Source organism: Miscanthus floridulus, chromosome 15, assembly GCF_019320115.1.
Source record: "Miscanthus floridulus cultivar M001 chromosome 15, ASM1932011v1, whole genome shotgun sequence".
Lineage (NCBI taxonomy): Eukaryota > Viridiplantae > Streptophyta > Magnoliopsida > Poales > Poaceae > Miscanthus > Miscanthus floridulus.
In genome coordinates, this window is record NC_089594.1 from 72,964,621 (window position 1) to 72,979,800 (window position 15,180).

General features: G+C 45.3%; 2 protein-coding genes across 2 annotated transcripts; one reads left to right on the forward strand and one right to left on the reverse strand.

Annotated features, from left to right (window-relative positions):
• The first annotated feature begins 1,294 nt into the window (after positions 1–1,294).
• On the forward strand, positions 1,295–4,353 carry LOC136507652 (uncharacterized). Its single transcript, XM_066502309.1, has 5 exons — positions 1,295–1,501; positions 1,582–2,130; positions 2,768–2,879; positions 3,621–3,731; positions 4,295–4,353. The coding sequence occupies exons 1-5, from the start codon at positions 1,295–1,297 to the stop codon at positions 4,351–4,353; spliced, it is 1,038 nt and encodes a 345-aa protein (XP_066358406.1).
• Positions 4,354–9,647: 5,294 nt separating this feature from the next.
• On the reverse strand, positions 9,648–12,328 carry LOC136508910 (cyclin-D5-2-like). Its single transcript, XM_066503691.1, has 5 exons — positions 11,808–12,328; positions 11,639–11,725; positions 11,215–11,518; positions 10,953–11,089; positions 9,648–10,806 (listed from the first exon to the last, which is right to left on the reverse strand). Exons 1-5 carry the CDS (start codon positions 12,138–12,140, stop codon positions 10,591–10,593), a joined length of 1,077 nt encoding a protein of 358 aa, XP_066359788.1. The 5' UTR covers positions 12,141–12,328; the 3' UTR covers positions 9,648–10,590.
• Between the last annotated feature and the right edge of the window lie 2,852 nt (positions 12,329–15,180).

A 15,180-nucleotide genomic window follows, 5' to 3' on the forward strand; every position in this document is an offset into this window, starting at 1 on the left:
ATGTGTTACCGTACAAACCTCAGGATTGTGAAATCAAGTTGGTGTGCTCTATGTCAAATTAGGCCATGTTTAGTTCCTCTATTTTGCAAAATAATTTTGGATTCTGGGTCATCTTTTTACAAAATGTAACTAAACATGGGTGTGAAAAGTGCAAAAAGTTCCTGTCCAAAAAATTTCACATTTTGGACTGCAGACTCCCGAATCCGAAATTTTTCGCCTCAGTCCGCGCCCTGGACGCGCCTGTACCCCTCGCCCGCTCCCTCCCTACCCTATCCATTCGCTCGGCCGCCACTCTCCTTCTTCCTTTCCCCATCTCCATCTCCGCCACTCTCCTCCACCGCCGCCACGCTAATTCCCTCACAGCCGCTCCTCTCGGTCTCTCCCCCACCTCCTCCATCGCCAGCCTTTGCCTTCTTCCCCACACTTCCTTCACCGCGACCGGCCGTGCCCTCTCCGTGCGTAGATCGGGCTTTCAAGCCGCGTCCGAGCGCTCATGGACGGATTCGAAGGCAACGGCGGCGGGTACGGAAACGACGACGGCACCCACGATTTCTTCTCCCAACCGGAGCACTCGTCGGCTTTCAACCTCTACTCCGACCCACCGGCGCAGTTCCCTAGCTCAAGCTCCATCAGCGCTCAACGGGCCGGCCTCTCCTCCCTCGATCTCAACTCCAACGGCGAGGCTTGGCCCGGAATGGGAAGGTACGAGAACCTCCTACGCTACGGCCAGGACAAAGCAGATGGCGAGGGTGGCTTCTCCCCCTCTCCCGTGCGCGTCCGTGCCTCCGGGCGTACCCTTGGTGTTCGGACGGCTCGATCTGGCGGTGGAAGAGACGGCATGGCCGGCCGCGCGGGCCTCAACTCCGGGGGCTCCGCGTGCCCCACGGCCGCCTCCACTCTCCGACAGCGGCACGCGTGGATCTTCGTCCACCTCACCTTCTGGATCGGTTCCCCGTCGCGGTCGCCGGTCCCATTCTTCGGCAACTCATCCAGCAGCCATGGCGGATGACAACTTCAACGTGGATCCGGTCGCAGATGGTGAAGAAGACGACCTCGAAGAGATTCCGGCGCCCACTAGGAACGCTCGAGCCTCGGTATGAACCATATCCGCCCTCGCTGGCTTACCATTTTCACGTGTTTTCATTTGCCGAATGCATGATGTGTATGTACGTATCTATGTTCCAATTTGGTTTAGGCTAAAAAAGATAGATGCAATTGGAATGGGCCAAACATAGGTGTCCTATGCACCCTATGGTGTCAACAGATCAATAAGGGCAATTGCGTGAGAGGGAACATGACCAAAAAAGGGTGGGATGAGGTTCTAACTCGGTTTAGAGCAGCCACCAATTTGGTTCATGATAAGGAACAGCTTGGTAGTAGGTACAGGCAACTGAAATCCTTGTATGGGTTCATTAAGAAATTAAAGACTCAATCAGGCCTTGGCCGTAGAGAGGATGGGAGTGTCATAGCAACTGAAGATTGGTGGGAAAATAATACAAAGGTACTTGTACCCTCCTTTGTTAGATTTGTAGATAGTAGTGATATGTTTATAGGCTTCTAAACTTTGAGTACCATCTGCAGGACCACCCAGAATGGAAAAAGTTGAAGAATGGGTGGCCAGATTACTTGGAAGACCTAGAGCATATGTTTCATGGAGTAGCTGTTGATGGATCCACTGCATATGTCCCTAGACAAGGAGAAGTTCTGGAAGTGGATGATGAAGAAGATGATGGCAATGATGATTCAGTTACCCCAGCAACACCAGTCACTCCTAGCAGCAATGGTAGCCTCAAGAGAGCTAGCAGCATATGCACAACTGCCAAAAGTCCTAAGAAGACCAAGTTAAAGAGTCCAGCCTTGAGGACCATGAATAGATTCATGGCAAACAATGAAAGGATACAAGAGGAAAGGAACAAATACCTTGCTGCGGCTGTGGAAGCAAAGATAAGTGCCAAACAATCCAAGGAAGATGTCATATTTGAGAAGATTAAGCAAGTTCAGCATCTAGCTAAGGAATTTGGGGTCCAGGAGTCAGATCCTGTTCAATGGTTGGCTGTGCTTCGTATCTGCCAGGATCCAATAGTCCGTGACTTCTTCATTGCAACTGATACTAATGAGGGGAGACGTGCGGTTATTGAGTCCTTTGCAAGGGTTTAGGGTACTAGGCTACAATTTCATTTATCTAGAATCAGTTCCATCAATTGAACTATGTTGTGTTATTTAATCAGTTCAACTATGTTCTGTTATTTAGGCCCCGTTTGGCACGGCTTGCACTGGCTCCGGCTTATCCGACACCAACACTGTAGCAACACTACAGCACGAAGTCGGTTCTCTCTCTCCACCTTTTCCGTGGCACTGTAGCGATCGTACTGTAGCATGCGGGGATAAGCCAGAAAAACCGGCTCTGATGAACAGTGCGCATGTCAGTGAGAGGGAGAGAGGAAGAGAGAGAAAACCGGCTTCGTGCTACAGTATTGCTACAGTGTTGGTGCCAGATAAGCCGGAGCCGGTGAAAGCCGTGCCAAACGGGGCCTTAATCGGTTGAACTTGAAGTCATGAATGATGTGGTTTATGTGAAATCTGTGATGGATGATGTGGTTTCTGTGAGTTTTATTATGCTGAAATCTGTGATGAATGAATTGTGACTTATATTATGCTGATATATAAGTGAACTTTTATTCCAGTGGCTTATATGGTTCTAATTTGGTATATTCTAGTGACTTATATTCCAGTGACTTGTACTAATCATTGTTATTTATATGATTAGGCTAGAATTTCAGTGAGGCCACAGGTCATTTGTGATGATCAAGATGAGGATTCCAGTGATGATGAGATATTGTCACTTATTGCTGAGGATGTCAATTCAGAATTTCTATCTGGTATGCTTATGTATGCCATGCGTTATGATAAATATTGTACTAGGGCCCCATATAGGCAACCTTTCATGTATGGGCTTCAGTGGGTGCAAAATAAATTACAAGATAGAGATAGATGCTACAAAATGTTTAGGATAAGCCCAACAATGTTTTATAGGTTGCATGAATTGCTTACAGAGTCATATGGCCTGAAATCTAGTAAGAAGTCTAGTTCAATTGAAGCCTTAGGAATGTTTCTGTGGATGGTTGGTGCACCCTAGTCAGTCAGGCAAGCTGAGGACAGGTTAGAGAGGTCACTAGGCACAGTCCATACCAATTTCTATAAGGTGTTGAAATGCCTGACAAAACTAGCTAAGGACATCATTAAGCCCGAGGACTCAGATTTTACAGCAATCCATCCTAGGCTGATGAGTCCACGGTTCTATCCATTTTTCAAGGATTGTATAGGAGCAATTGACGGCACTCATGTACCTTGTGTTGTGCCAAGTCATAAGGTGATTCAACACATGTGTCGCAAGGGAATGACAACCCAAAATGTGTTGGTTGTTTGTAACTTCGACATGAAGTTCACCTTTTGTGCTTGCTGGATGGCCTGGATCAGTGCATGATATGAGAGTTTTCACTGATGCCACTACGACCTTCGGCCATGTCTTTCCACACCCACCAACAGGTAAACACCCATCAAGATGGAATGGCCAGATTACTTGTGATCGAGGTCACTAACTAACTGGTTGTGATGTGCAGGTAAATACTACCTGGTCGATTTCGGCTATCCAAACCGGCCAGGATACCTTGCACCTTACAAGGGAACCATGTATCATCTGTCGGAGTATCGTCATGCCCAGGAACCTCAAGGTAAAAAAGAAATCTTCAACTTTGCACATTCGTCTCTTAGAAATGTCATTGAGGTCTTTTAGGGTTTTGAAGATGAAGTGGAGAATTTTGTTGAGTATGCCAAGATATCCACCTCATGTGCAAAGCCAAATAATAGTAGCTTGCATGGCACTGCATAATTTTATTAGGAGCAGTGGCATAGTGGACAAGGATTTTGATCGTTGTGATTGTGATGAGAATTATGTGCCACCCGAAGCTCTGGCATCGCAGCCACAAACTCAAGCCTCGTCGTCAAGGGATTGGTTTGTTATATGTTGTATTGTTTATGTTGTAATGCTTATGAGTGATTGGTGCCTTCAGTTGTAATGGACTTGTGACATTGAACATTTGTACATGAGTTATATGGTTTTTGTGTATGAGTGATTCTGTGCATGCAAATGTGCCGAGCAGCATGCATAGCATGCATGTGCATGGCTGGTATTAATGGTCCAAAAGCATCATTTATTATGGGCAAATCTGTCATCTTTTGTTACAGCTCAAAAGTTTTCAGGTACATCTAAACAGGGTCTGAATTTTTTTTGCAGAATTGGGTTTTCACCTTGAAAACATTTCGCAGAAAGTTTTCAACCCATTTCGCATCTAAACACCACCTTAGTATGAATTTTCAAATATTGCTTCGGTGGTGCTACTTTGTGATGGTCATGGTTTCTCGACTTCCATTATGACATTCATCATTTGATTCTGCTAGAGTAGCTTTTGTCTGCCGGTGAGTATGGATCATTATCTGCCTTTGCTGATTTTTCAAGATAGTCAACAGTACTTTAGCCTTAAATTTTAACAAACAGCTTATACGCAGGATACCTCCAACACATTTATGAGAACTGCAAATGACTACATGACTGTCAGTGCTTGTCGCGCCAATACCCTTATGATGTTGTTAAGGTTTGCTATTATGGTTTGTCAGTTGATACACTTAGGAAAGAACTAATCTCTTAGTTTCACCCAATGGTCTCCCTGCTTCTATATACAACACATGTACGATATATTGTTTTGTTTGTTGTTAATAAATAGCCGATGTGCATTGTCGAGCTCACGCAATATTGATATTCCGAACATCATGCTCGCAATATCTTTTTTGGATAACAGTACAATATATATTATCAAGGTATTAATTTTTCAAGTTGCAACGCACGGTCATTTACCTAGGCCATGTTTAGATTGCAAAAAAATTTCAACCCGATAAATAGTAGCACTTTCGTCTTATTTGATAAATATTGTCCAATCGTGGACCAACTAAGCTCAAAAGATTCATCTCGTGATTTCGAACTAAACTGTGCAATTAGTTATTTTTTTTACCTACATTTAATGCTCCATGCAAACGGCTAAAAATTGATGTGATGGAGAGAGAGTGAAAAAACTTGGAATTTGGAGGTGATCTAAACAAGGCCCTAGTTACTCTATATATACTCAATCTTATTGGTCACTATAAATTGCGATTGTGAGTGCACTGCTTAGGTCCTGAGTTTAGCTCCAGCCCGAGGCCCGAGGACTGAGGACCTGGCTGCCCATCAGGTCCCGCACCCGTTCCGTAGCAACAGCAGTATGGCCCGGCCGGCATGGAACACGACGGCACGGCACACATCGCATTGGCGATATGTTGGCATTGCGTTTTCAGTTTTCACTGTACCGAGTTCTCACGTACGGATACGCGGGCTGTTCGGAACTATTCGGAAACGTTGGCTTGTTGTGAGAAAATACTGTCGGCTTGTTTGCGTGAGAAAAAAATATGGTTTCTAGCTGAAAATACTGTTTATATGAACAGTGCTCTCGTGAAGGGGCTGGCCAGCGTCAGCCAGCCGCTCCAGCCGAACAGGCTGACGAGCAGCTCAGCATACAGTCGGAACACCGGTCGGTCAGCCGGAGCCGGTCAGGGTCAGGTGACCCCCGATCGGCGCACAAATCGATGCACAAGAGGAGGGCGGTGCGTGTGCAGAGAGGCCAGACCGGGTGGCAGCACGCAGCAGCCATGCTTCATGCTTGGGTATGGCAAGGTGAGGTTGTAGGCCAGGCTGGGCCGGGCTGCAGTCCCCGATCTCGAGGTTGACCAGACCAGAGCAGACCAGCTGAGGTCGCCCCGCCCTGCAGTGCAGCGCGCAGCCCGGCTCCTCATAATGCCCTACCGTTCGTTTGCCCGCTCCCCAACACCCATCACCACCAGCAGCAGCGGACGGGGAGACACGTCTCCTCCCTACACGCCACGCACGCCCAGCTCCAAACCCTAAAGCTGGTCTTGTCCACCTCACCTTTCTCTCCCTCTCTCTTCTCTTTTCTGCAGTGTGATTAGCGTATGATGCTGCCATGCTGGAACAATGCTCAGTCAGCCTAATCACCTATGGTTGGTTTGGTTCAGATGAAGCCATGCATTTTCTCCGAAACAATGCTATGAATTTATGGCTTGTTTGGCAAGAGCTTCTTCTGATCATGATTCTTTGAGACGAGTGATTCTGTGAGTGAAAATAATTCTTTCGGTGTTCTCTACCATAAGCTCTACGCAGAAATCGATTCTAAGGGTGGAGTGATCAGTAGAAACTATATTTTTTGGCTCCCAATTTCTAGTTCATTTCCGAGAATTACTACCCGATAAGAAAATGAACCGTTTGGCACAGCTCCTAGATTCAGCCCCCTGCGAAACAGGCTCTTAGTTTTGACGTTTCGTTATTAGGCACTCATGCTAATTATACTGCTAGGTTATTCTTCAGTACTTCGTTTCATCTCGCAAGAATGCATTAGTTTTAAGTGATCTAGGATCATAGTATCAAAGGACAGACAAAATGCTGCCAATACCGCCAATAGTATCTCATTTAACAAACTTGTGATGGGCACGGTCAAATTGTTTTCCCTTCTCGTGATCACTCTTACGGCTCTCTAGTAAACAGAGTACTATATATAAGAAAGCGATAGACTATGTGCATCGATGGATGCTTAGCAGATAGAGTATGACAAGGCAAGAACTGTGACCGCACGCCATGCCACTGCCATTGCCACCCAATGCAAGGAGACGACAGTTCATCACATTCACAAGCAATGCCTCTGCCTCCACGCAAAAACCAAAACAAGCGATACAAAACAAACCATGTGTTTCCTTGACCAGATCAGGATTTGTGTGTGTGTGACTCTGCTACATGCTGCTCTCATCTCATGCCCTCTCTTGTGTCATGCAATGCACGTCTTTGTGCTGGCCTCTTCGTCTTTGTGCAGGCTTGTTTCTACTCTTTAGACCACATCCCCCAAGTGCTCGCCCTGCCCCACGCCCTGCTGTTGGTGCAAGCACAAGCAGCAGGGCCATGTTTGCCTCCAGGCTTTCGGTTCACACAGACTCACAGCTGTACAAACTCCAGCTGCCATACCTCATCCTATATGCCTTCGCTACTTTTAAATTCCCCCTTCAATTTCATGTATGGCATTTAAATTAAATGTAGTGCATTTCATATTGCAATCATACAGGCATAAACTTAACTGGAAACTAGAAATACTTCAGAAACTTTAAGATTCTTTTTTTTTCAAACTTCAGGGATTTCCTTTTTAGCGCAGAAATTTCACAAGCGACCTGCCCGGATCGATCGCGACGAAACCCCGTGTTCCAAACAATTCTAGGCATCCATTTACATGGCATTGGACACATGAATTAGATCGATATTCATTCATACAAAAATCTTGTATGATCTGAGGTTTTGTTTTACTACTGATGATCACAACATAGTCAAGTGTTCCACCAGAAAACAAAAACTATTGGTGCTTTGCCAGGACCAGGGCAGCCGGCCATCCAATGAGGTGGCCACTCACTTCTAGGTGGCAGCTGTGCTACTCCTTTGAACCAACAAAATTTAACCAAAGCTTTGTCTCCAAGCCTGTTTTTGACTGCATTGGTGACTGAGAAGCTGTGCAGGCTTGTTAACCCTTTCTGGATCATCCTCATGTTTATTCACCCAACAACCATATGCATATGCATATGCAGGTCTAGGTTTGGGCAGTCCAGATTCAGTACTTATCATGTATGATATCCTCTCCACACTTTAGATACAAGCTACCAGATGTGCTGCCATTGGTTGACACATGCATTATTGTAGGTTATCTTTAGTTGCCCAATGCCCATCTTAACATTGTATAGTTGATTAGTCCAAGAAAATCCCCTAAACATGTTTGATTTGATCTGCTTTGTGACGGACCTACAAATTTTTAATGGTCCATTCATCTTGACCAGATCGATCTCCGAGGTATCATACATGATAAGTACTGTACATCAGTTTGAATGAAAACCAATGTTACTCCTATATGGTATAGGTAAGGGAAGCATTTCATCAAATTTATTTGGGTGCCTGCAGAGACACCTAGTTTATTTCAATATATTTTTTTGCTTTTCTCTCTTCTGGGGAAAAATGCTCAGACTAGGGAAATGACAAAATCCATGCTCATATATTCCCTTTCTTCCTTTTTAGTCGCAGCAGCTTATGTACATGTACTTCGATCAGGCCTACAAAATGGAATCAAGATGTTCAAAATCTGATCTCCCTTGGGCACTCTTGATCTACAACTGAATTATTCTGTAAAGCACATGTTGCATTTGTTTATCTGACTGATCTAGGCTAACATTTTCAAGTTCAATCTCCATCCCCCCAACCTCCACAACCCCAAGTACCAGCTGTCCTACCTTCATGTCATGGAAACACTGTTTGAGAATAGCACAGAAGCATTTGTGACCAACTGTCCAGGCTTCAATGCAAGGAACCCCTTTCCTTTATATAGCAACATTGGAGAAACAAAACAAAGCCATGGAGGCACATGAATGAGAGAGAAAGAGAGAAGGTTTGGCAATGCCATGTCCGCAGCAGCCAGCAGGTAGCATGCATAATGCTTGCAGACTGCAGAGATGGTGGTGGTGGTGGTGGTGGTGGACTGGTGGCTGTGCTCTCAGCTCAGAAAGCCACTCCATTGCCCATGGGGGCAGGGCAGGGCAGGCATTTTCATTGCCAGACTGCAGGGCAAAAGCTCTTTTTACCAGCTGTAAGGCAGGGTGCAATGTAAGACCTGCATTAGATAGTGGATGAGGCCAGAAGATCAGCTTTAGGGTTTAGGGTTTTATCATGGGGAGGGTGAGAAATAAAAATAAAGGCAGTGGATGTAAAGATATCATCATTATTGTATCCATGAATGAAAGTTGTAATATTCTGGGCATGTGTGTGTTCATCTTTCTCTGCACGTGCATGCTGCCACATTGGTAACCTTGTTCTTCCATTTGACTAACGTATGTGAGTTTGTGTTTGAAAGAGTTTTCTTCTTTGAATTGAAGAATTACAATAAACCCATGGTTACTTGTCCATTCCTTTGTGTAATCCATATACACCTTATCATATAGTTTGTATTAATTGGTATTATACTGGACGGATTAACTATACCATTTGTCAAAAAATGTCACATGCCACAGCTTCCAAACAACTTGCAAGTTGCACATCACCATTGCTAATATTTGGGCAATTATTGGCATAAAGTGCTAACCTTAGTATCTATCCGGTACATTAATACTCACATTCATATGCAACACTTGTCTTCTTTCCAACACAAGTGCACATTGTAATGTGCTGTTGCATGCTTTGCTCAGCATGCACAATAATGACCAAAAGGCCACACTGTACTTACTACTAATCGTGGTTCAGGTTGACAATGCCTTTCTTTACGCACCGGCCATCTCTTCCTGTACATCACTGTGGATTGTGCAAGTGCGGTGCAACAGTGGGGTTTGGCCAAGATTCATCAAGCATGTGCTAAACTGGTTGCAATGTAACAGGGAAAGGGTTGCATTGGATCCTCCTTCCTGAAAAAAAAAGCAGAACAAGAAGCACTGGCATGGCCCAGGCAGAACTGAATGAGTGGCACTGAAAATTTGCAGCAGTAAGCAGAACTGATCAAGAAACCTACAGGGATGTTGTCACATACACAGGCAGGCACCACAACTTGATGCAATCTGATTCCATTCCTCAGGAACAAGAGGGGTTACACAAGTACACAGGGTTTGTTACAAACCATTGTAACCCTTGCAAGTGCAGAGTGAAACACCATTCTCACATCCACTTGCACAAGTGAAAAGGGAACAGCTCTCTCTCTCTCTCTCTCTCTCTATATATATATATATAAACAATGGCAAAACCCACATTGACGGTCTCCAACGATCGATATCAAAACACAAGACCCATTTTACGTTTGGGTAGCGCTACAGTTAAAGGTTCAATACCCATTTTTAGTCTTCTCCAACAACAAGATCCAAAAGAGAACCTTTTCTGCAAATGGGTCTCCAGAAGAGAGGATAATACCTTTCTTGGCACCTAAAATGAGTCTTCTATATAGGTTATGTTGGAGGCTATAGGTATTGTGTTGAAGACCCATTTTAAGTTTGGGTCTCCTTATAGGTCTCCTGTTGGAGACAGCCTACCACTTGTTTTGCATCTTCTCTGCAGCAGCATCCCACCATATGCAATGCAACATTGCATCAACAATGGTTCATCAAACAGTGCAACTTTGAAGTAAAGTTCACTGTGAAATGTGTCCTGTTTGGGCACTGGCATTGGGCTTATTAACCTAAGCTCTCCTCTCCATAGGAAAGCTCAGCCCCATGCTTTGTTCATCTCTTCCACCTCTCACAAACCAAACCAATCCAATCTGACAACAGCCAATGCCAACCCATGGCAATGGCTCAAAGAACCTAAAAAATCTCTTCTTTTTTGCAAACATATAAGTTAAAAAGAAGGAAAGAAAATGAAAGGGAAGATCAAACCAAGCCCCCCTAGACATCTGGCTAAAAATTGTGTCCCCGGTGGTGCTAGCTTTCTCAACGGTTGCCCGTCGGCTCCAGCCTGATCCGCTTATTCCTCGTCGCCACCGCCGTGGCAAAGGCGGCGGTGGTGTCCGTAACATCATCATCAACAAGAACAGAATGATATGTACTAGTGGCAATCTCGTTGGAGCCTGAACATGGCAATGATCTCTTGCTACCTCTCCTGCTCATGTCCCCAACCATCATACTGTAGCAGGCATGTACATGCTCCTGATCAGAGAAACAAACACATCTAATTAAACAGAGAAATGGTAAAGTGAAGCTCATCTAATCCAAGGTTCATCCAGAGAGAACACTCATATGATCAAAATGCTACACAAGTACTAGGTACTAGTGGATGGAAGCAAGTGACTCACCTTCTCAATAAGACAAGATGGAGAAAGGTAGCTCATCTTGGAACCCAGTGCTTCTTTGGTCAGCAGAGGTCCATCGGTTGCAGCCAAGATTGCAGCTGCAGCCACAGTGGATGGCCTGTGATCAAGCACGCTACCAGCTGCACGAACAGCCGAACACCGAGCAGACCAGACAGTCAGAGTAATGCACGCAAGACAGATCACTGGATGTCAGAAACGAGAGAGAGAGAGAAAAATAAAAGATTCGATATTGATGTGTATGAACCTTCAGCCGTGGCAAAGATAAAACCGATGGCCTTGAGGGCGACGTGGCCGCCGGCGCCGGCGCCGCCGTGCGGGTGGACCCGGGAGGAGAAGCAGGGGAGGAAGTCGAAGGGCGTGACGGCGCCCATGCGCCACCCGAGAGTGGACAGCACCAGCAGCTCCATCCGGCGGATGGACGCCGAGTCGAAATCGTAGCCGACGGCGTGGAACTCCGACAGCGCCGGCACCTGGCACTCCTCCATCTTGGCGGCCACGGACACGCACGCCACGGACAGCAGCTGCGCCGCCCACGGCATCGCCTCCCTCTGCAGTCACCAATGCAATCCCCGGCGTCAGGCATTCATTCGCGCGTTGGTCCCCAAAAGCAGAGGCTTTTTTTGGGAAAAAAAAACAAAAAAAAATTAACGGCGGCGCGGATAGATTACATCGACGCGTCGCCGGAGGAGGAAGCTATCGAAGTAGGCGATGGCGAGGTACGCCGTCCGGTAGCCGAAGCCGAAGCACCCGCGGGTCTGCAATGGGCGAACGATGCAATCAGATGCCATGCCAACCTGACGGCGTCAAGGAGCTAGAGCTGAGCTAATCGGGACTCACTTCAAGAATCCACTTGACGGCGGCGAGGCGAGCTTGCCGGAACCACTCCTCGGCGGAGGCGAGCGAAGGGTATTCTTCGTCTCCGTCGCCGTCGCCGTCGCAGTCGGCGGCTGAGTCGGAGGAGGAGGAGCAGAAGCTGGTCTCCTTGAACACGAGCTGCTCCAAGTACCCCTCTTCCTCCTCGTCGCCGGCATTGTAGAGCGGGAAGAACTCGCCGTCGTCTACGACGCCGTCGCCGAGGTCGGCGCAGTCTTCCTCGCAGGTCAGCGAGAACGCGCACTCCGACCAGTCATCCACCGCCTCCGCCGCCGCCGCCGCCTCCACCGGCACCATCTCTCAGTCGTCACCACGCTTATAGTCGATTAGTTACAGTGAACGTCGAGCAAAAAGCAAGAAGCCAAGAACCATGCGCAAGGGGCGCGAGCTCTGAAATATATGATGCTATGGTGGTCGGCGGCGAGGTGGCGGCGGCGGCGGACTGGCGGAGGCGGCCGTGGAAGAGGCCGGAGTGATGGCGAGAGTGAGTGAGATGGCAACCGAAGCCTCCTCCCCCTATTTAACTGGCTCTAGCTTTTTAACCGCTCTGTTTGTGTGTGTGTTCCAATGTTACCCTCTGCATTTCTGGACATTGACAGTTTTGGTAAATCCTTGCTTTGCGATGGTATAAACTATGACAGTTTTGGTAAAAAAAAAAATTCACCTTGGGCTAAGAGTACTATACTAGTACGGATACGGACTACGGAACGATGTATGTGAGGTGCATTCATATATTCGTGCATCTGTCACATTAGTTTAGTGGTCATTTACTCTAAAGGGTGAGCCTAATCATTATTTGTCCTGTTCGCTTGGCTCATAAGTCATGGTTTAAAGTACTGTTGGCTAATTTATTATAAGAAAAAAATATTGTCCGTTGACTAAAAAAGTATGGCTTATAAGTCAAGCGAACATGGCGATTATGAGCGTGCATTTGGAACTCTAAAAAGAGTATATATAGTGCGTCAATACTCTCAGTCCTTCGAATGTGCTCACAGAGGTAGTATATGCGTGCGTGTGTTCATAGTGTTGAGTGTGCGCCCGTCTACGTGGACGTCTGCGCCTGTAACTGAGTCTTGAAAAAAAAATACTCGTTACTATTTTTATTTTACTATCAAATATGCCAGTACATTGTAAGCTGTAACAGGGTGTACAACTTGTTACAATATAACATGGACAATTAGACAAATATTAAACTCGCTCACATCATGCATTTCAATTCATTTTAGAATTAGAGTCCATAACATGTCTAGTGTCGTTTCAAATAACATGTCTACTGTATGGGTACTAAAGGATTGGAGATCCATGTAATAATCGCATCATATGTTCTAACATCCTAGAATCAGGATACACTACTCTAAGGCCTATTTGGAGAGCTGCTCCATCTCTAGAAAAATAAGTTTAAAGCATCAGATTCATCCAGACCCTCTGAATCGCTCCATCATGGTGATGGAGCGGCCCTATATTGTGCATATGAGCTTCCACAAACCTGAGATTGCTGCCTCCAATGACCCGTTCGCTCGGAGGAATTCTAGAGGAATCTGGATGAATCTAGATGAATTTGTGAGACGAAAACACTGTTTTCGGATGAAAAAAGAAGCAGATCAAGCCGGATTTAAGGGCACGCGAACGGAACCATTAATATGAATTCATATATAAATATAAAAAAAATTAAGCATGGGCGAAAATGGAAAACGCCAACACAAGCATAGGTTTGCCTTCCTCGGCAAGACAGCTACACCGGGAGGCAGGGCGCGAAGCGCAACCAGAGCTAGTGCGGCAGCGTCGGTGCCTGCTCCGGACATGGAGTCGACGCGCGGCGGGCTGTGCAGTGGCATTAGTGGGAAGGTGGCGAGGCCGGCCGCGAGGGCTTCCACCAGCGGCAGATGTCCGGCCACGGCGGCACGGCCGATGGATCGGAGCTCAGTGCGCGGCAAGGCAATGTCGAGCAGCTCTGGTCGACGACGACGAGAAGAAAAAGAAAAAATAGAAACTAATACTCGATTTTCGTCTCAAGAAAACACTACCAGATAATTCAGGTACCCAAAAATTTAGGTTTGGGTAATACCCATAGTACCCGAATTTAATAAAACCAGCTAAATAGATAAAAACTTTAGTGACATTTTAAAGCAGTAAACAATAATTTTTTACCAGCATTAATAGAGAGAAATATATAAGCAATCACACGGCTAGCAAATAACAAAGTAGCAAACAGCATATGGTCTTCGACAACTGCACAAATGTTGTTCAAGCAGATAAACATATGCACTCATACACATCACATACACTCGGGTAGCGGGACCAATACCCAAACTACCTTAATTAAATTTGGGTACCAAGGGTAACTATCCGAAATTGTAATCCAGATGTCAGGTTGGGGTCTAGATAATTCGAGTTCGGGAATTAAACATTGGGTAGCAAGCCGAGAGACATATAGAGAAATTAACATTTTGTAATATCAGATATAAGGGCTTGATTTGGCATCAATGCCAAATGTTTGAGTTTGCGACACCATTTCTAATAAGGAATTGAAGAAGAGAAGTGCTCAACGATGCAGAGTATTATGTTGGAGTTTTAGTATCGTGGTTTTGGAAAGCTTTGAGATGTTTTGATGTAACAAACCTTATTGTTTCCAGAACCATGATATTTCTAAAACTATATTTTTTAAGATTCAAAAATTCAATTCTAGACGATTTTTGGAGTTTCTCTCAAAAAGTCAAAAGTATGATTTGTAAACAGCCCCTCAGCGTCATCATAAGCAATCTTCTACTCTGCATGCCTTCGGATATTTGATGCATTGAAAAATAATCGAAGGTAATCTAGCAACTTCACCGGATTAGGAAAGGAGACCGCCTTCACTATATTCTTGCATAAGCTCTAGCAGATCTTCTTTTCAATCCACGTTCTCTTAAATCTCAATCTCTCAAAAATATGTCCTCTCCATAATTGCTGGTAGAGCTGCTCTTGGCATAATGTAAAGCTCTTTTTGGATCAAAGGGACTAATAGTTACTCCCTCTGTCCCAAAATATGTGTCGTTTTCACTTCTTAAAAAATAACTTTAACAAAATATATATTAAAAATATTAATATTTATGGTACATAATTAGTATTATTGGAAAGATCTTTGAATCTAATTTTTTAATAATTTTATTTAGAGATACAAATGTTATACACGTTTTCTACCAATCCAGTCAAACTTACAGCACGGAAACCAAAAGCGACAGATAATTTATAACAGAGGGAGTAGCTGCTAATGATTACTCCATCCGTCTCTAAAAGAATGATATAATGCTATGGGATGCGTGCCGGTCAAACTTAGTTTGACTAGCTTTATTTATAA